Genomic DNA, 2,980 nt, shown 5'->3' on the forward strand with positions numbered 1-2,980 from the left:
CGCGCTGGGGGGGGGGGGGCGGGAGGGGCGGGCCAGAGGCCTGCAGGCTCCCCCAGCCCTGTAGGCCCAAGACTGACCCCCTCACCCGGCCCACCATCCGTCTCCTCATGTCCCCCTGCTCCCACCCCCAGGGCGTCCCTTATGAGGCCCAGAGGCAGGGGTGGCGTGAGGGTGCCCCCATCTCCAGGGGAGGACACGTTGGTCCAGGGATCCCACCGCGCCCGGGCAGAGGCCTTCCTGCTTGGGTCTGCAGGGGACAGGGGAGCCCGGAGGCTGTGACCCACGGGGGGGACGGGCCGGGGGGGCCCTGCCTTGGAGCCGCGGACGGCGCTCCCTACCTCGCACGTAGAGGTTGGCGGGCGAGGATGAGCGGACGCCGGCGCTGTTGGTGGCCACGCACTCGTACTTGCCCTGGTCCGTCTCCTCGCTGCTCTCGATCTGCAGGGCCCCTGCGGGGACAGGGAGAGAGCGCGCCAGTCCGCGGGGGCCCCTCGGGTCTGGCCAGGCCGGGGAGGCAGACGGAAGAGGTGAGTGAGCCTCGCAGCCCTGGGGGGCCTGGGGCCCCCCACCCCACACCGGGTCCCCCGGCCACTCCTCCACTCGCCGCGAACCAGCTGGGCACGTGGCCCGACTGTCAGGTGCAAAGCTAGAGGGGCCGCCACGGGCGCATGTGGGCCGTGGGGTGTGTTTGAGAAGGCAGGGCCCCGGGGCAAGACAACGTGGATGGCCACAACCCAGAATCGTCCGTGGACAGAGCCAGGGACCTACGGGAGCGGCGGGCGTGCGGCCGTGACCGTGGTATTGGTCCGTAAGTCGGCGCACGGAGGCAGGGAAGGCCTTCTCCGGGGTCTGCAGCGCCAGGACTGCTCGCGCTCCGAGGAGAAGGTGCTAAGATTTGATACGCATCAGCGATGTCTGAAATCAGCCGGGTCAAGGCCCTACGTGTGCCTGACGGGAACTGAAGAGGAACCCCAACCTCCCCAGACGTCTGACCTTCCCCGGGCGTGATCTGACTCCCGTCGAAGGAGGTAAGTAAGAATTCGCCCTGTGTTTAAACTCACGGGCCTGGATTCAAGAGTCTGGTGCTCACGGGTACTGAATGAATCTTTGTAAACATTTACTTGTTTGTTTTTGTTCATTATTTGTTGTGATTTTTCAAGGCACCCGATCCAGGACTCGAACTACCACTGGTCCCGTGGGAATACAGCAGCTTGGCCACGCCACCTGAACGAACTCCTCCAAGTGTGTTTGAAGTTACGGGCTCAGACCCAAAGCTAGGGCCCGCGTGCGTGCAGGAGGGCTGGATAGAGTGTTCCACGGCGTTCGGGTCTCAGGCCCTCCACCCACGAGGTAGCTGCTGAAATACCCCAAGTATGCCAGGGTCAGGTCATGTTAGTCGCGGGTGACTGAACATACCAACGAGAGGCCCGTTTTCCCAGGCACGTTTAGAATCACGGGCCCACACTGAAGGACTCACTTCCCACGAACATTAAAGAAAAAAAAGCAAGGGACCTCCCCAAGGAGGCTGGACATCACAGGCTTCGATCCCACACGGCGGAGTCCTCGAGTAAATGAAAACGAGGCCCAGACTTCCCAAAGGGGGTCCGAAGCCACGAGGCCGGAGCGAGCCCTGGCTTTGAGAAGTGAGTGCGGGCATGTTTGAAGAGACAGGCCTCGACGACCTTCGCGAAAGCCGGCGAAGGAACAAAACGAGGCACCCGTTCCCCTCGGTCAGTTCGAAACCACGGAACTGAAGGGAGCCCTCATTTTCATAGGTAAATAAGCCGGGGTGATGGCCACCCCGTGGGGACCCGGGTGTCACGCCCCCTGCACGCCGAGGTCAGCCGGGAGGCCCAGGTGCGACTCCTGGCCCGTGGAAAGCCAGGCGGGGCCACTCCTGAAGTCCCAGCCAGAGGCGGTGGAGGGCAACACGGTGAGACCCCGTCCGAACAGACAAACGGAACCCGCGTGAGCGTGTCTGGGTGACGGGCCGGACCCCACGGCCTCCTGCCAACGAGCAGGTGGACATGAGCCAACACTCCCAAGTGCGTTGCAATGAAAAGCTTTGGTCAGAGCCCCTGGCACCAAGAGTCTGAAAATCCAGCCTAAACTCCAGTTTCATGCCGAGCTGTCCCAGAGTCAACCCGGAGAGACTGGGGTCTCTCCAGGGGCGGTGGACTGGCGTCCTGCCCCACAGGGCCCTCCCTGGTCTTCCCGACCTCACTGCGCTAGGGAAGGGAGCAGGCGGCGGAGGCCCAGAGAGGGCAGGCCGCCCGAGCAAGGCCACACAGCCTTGGTGGCAAAGCGAGGACCGGGTGCTCTCCCGGGCTGCTACCAGGCTTTGCTGCGGTCTCTACTCTGGGGTACCCCAGGGGTGCAGGGCAGTCAGATGCGCCCTTGGAACACCTGAGGTACCCCGAGCACACGAGGGCTCTGCTTGGGGGCCGACGCCCTGGCTCCCCACACGGTGCCCTTCCTGGAGGGGACAGAGCCCTCGCCCCACGGCATCACTCGGCCCCAGGTCACAGACAGACAGACAGACACAGAGACTGACAGACGGGGTGGTGTGGGGACAGTGGCGGGAGGCAGGGCCCTGGGCCGGCCCCTGGGGAGCCTGGGGGGCTGGGCGGGCCGAGCGCGAGCGTGCGTGGGTGGGTGAGCGAGGGGCGAGCCTCTTACCTCGGATCGGAGTGCTTTCTGTAAGGGAAGCAGAGAGAAGCAGGTGAGAGGTGAGTGTCAGAGCCAGTTGTGGGCCCGGGGCCCGGGGAGGCCGGGGCCCGGGGAGGCCGGGCCACAGGCTGGGCTTGTCCACTCTGCCCTGCAGGGTCCGAGCCAGCCTGGGCCTGTAGACATGCCAGGCTCTGCTGATAAAGACGGGGCAAGCGTCCTGTGTGTGGAGTGGGGTCTGAAGACTTAACTCCCCAAGAGGAGGGCTTCCAGGGGGAGGTGGGAAGCTCGGGAGCCGAGGGAGGTTGAGTCT

The 2,980-nt window shown here is 65.0% G+C and overlaps 1 protein-coding gene across 2 annotated transcripts in view; it reads right to left on the reverse strand.

The window, feature by feature from the left end:
* LOC102501546 (receptor-type tyrosine-protein phosphatase S) overlaps window positions 1–2,980 on the reverse strand; it is a 22,223-nt gene that overhangs the window by 4,421 nt on the left and 14,822 nt on the right. Inside the window, exons 6-7 of one of the 2 annotated variants that reach the window (XM_006152756.3) lie at window positions 2,680–2,697; window positions 339–449 (exon numbers count right to left, since the gene is read on the reverse strand). In XM_006152756.3, the coding sequence (XP_006152818.1) occupies window positions 339–449; window positions 2,680–2,697 (129 nt within the window). The remainder of the gene's footprint in view (window positions 1–338; window positions 450–2,679; window positions 2,698–2,980) is intronic. The other variant, XM_006152757.3, reaches the window with a different exon arrangement.

This window comes from Tupaia chinensis, unplaced genomic scaffold (assembly GCF_000334495.1).
Source record: "Tupaia chinensis unplaced genomic scaffold, TupChi_1.0 Scaffold000356_2, whole genome shotgun sequence".
NCBI classification, from domain to species: domain Eukaryota; kingdom Metazoa; phylum Chordata; class Mammalia; order Scandentia; family Tupaiidae; genus Tupaia; species Tupaia belangeri.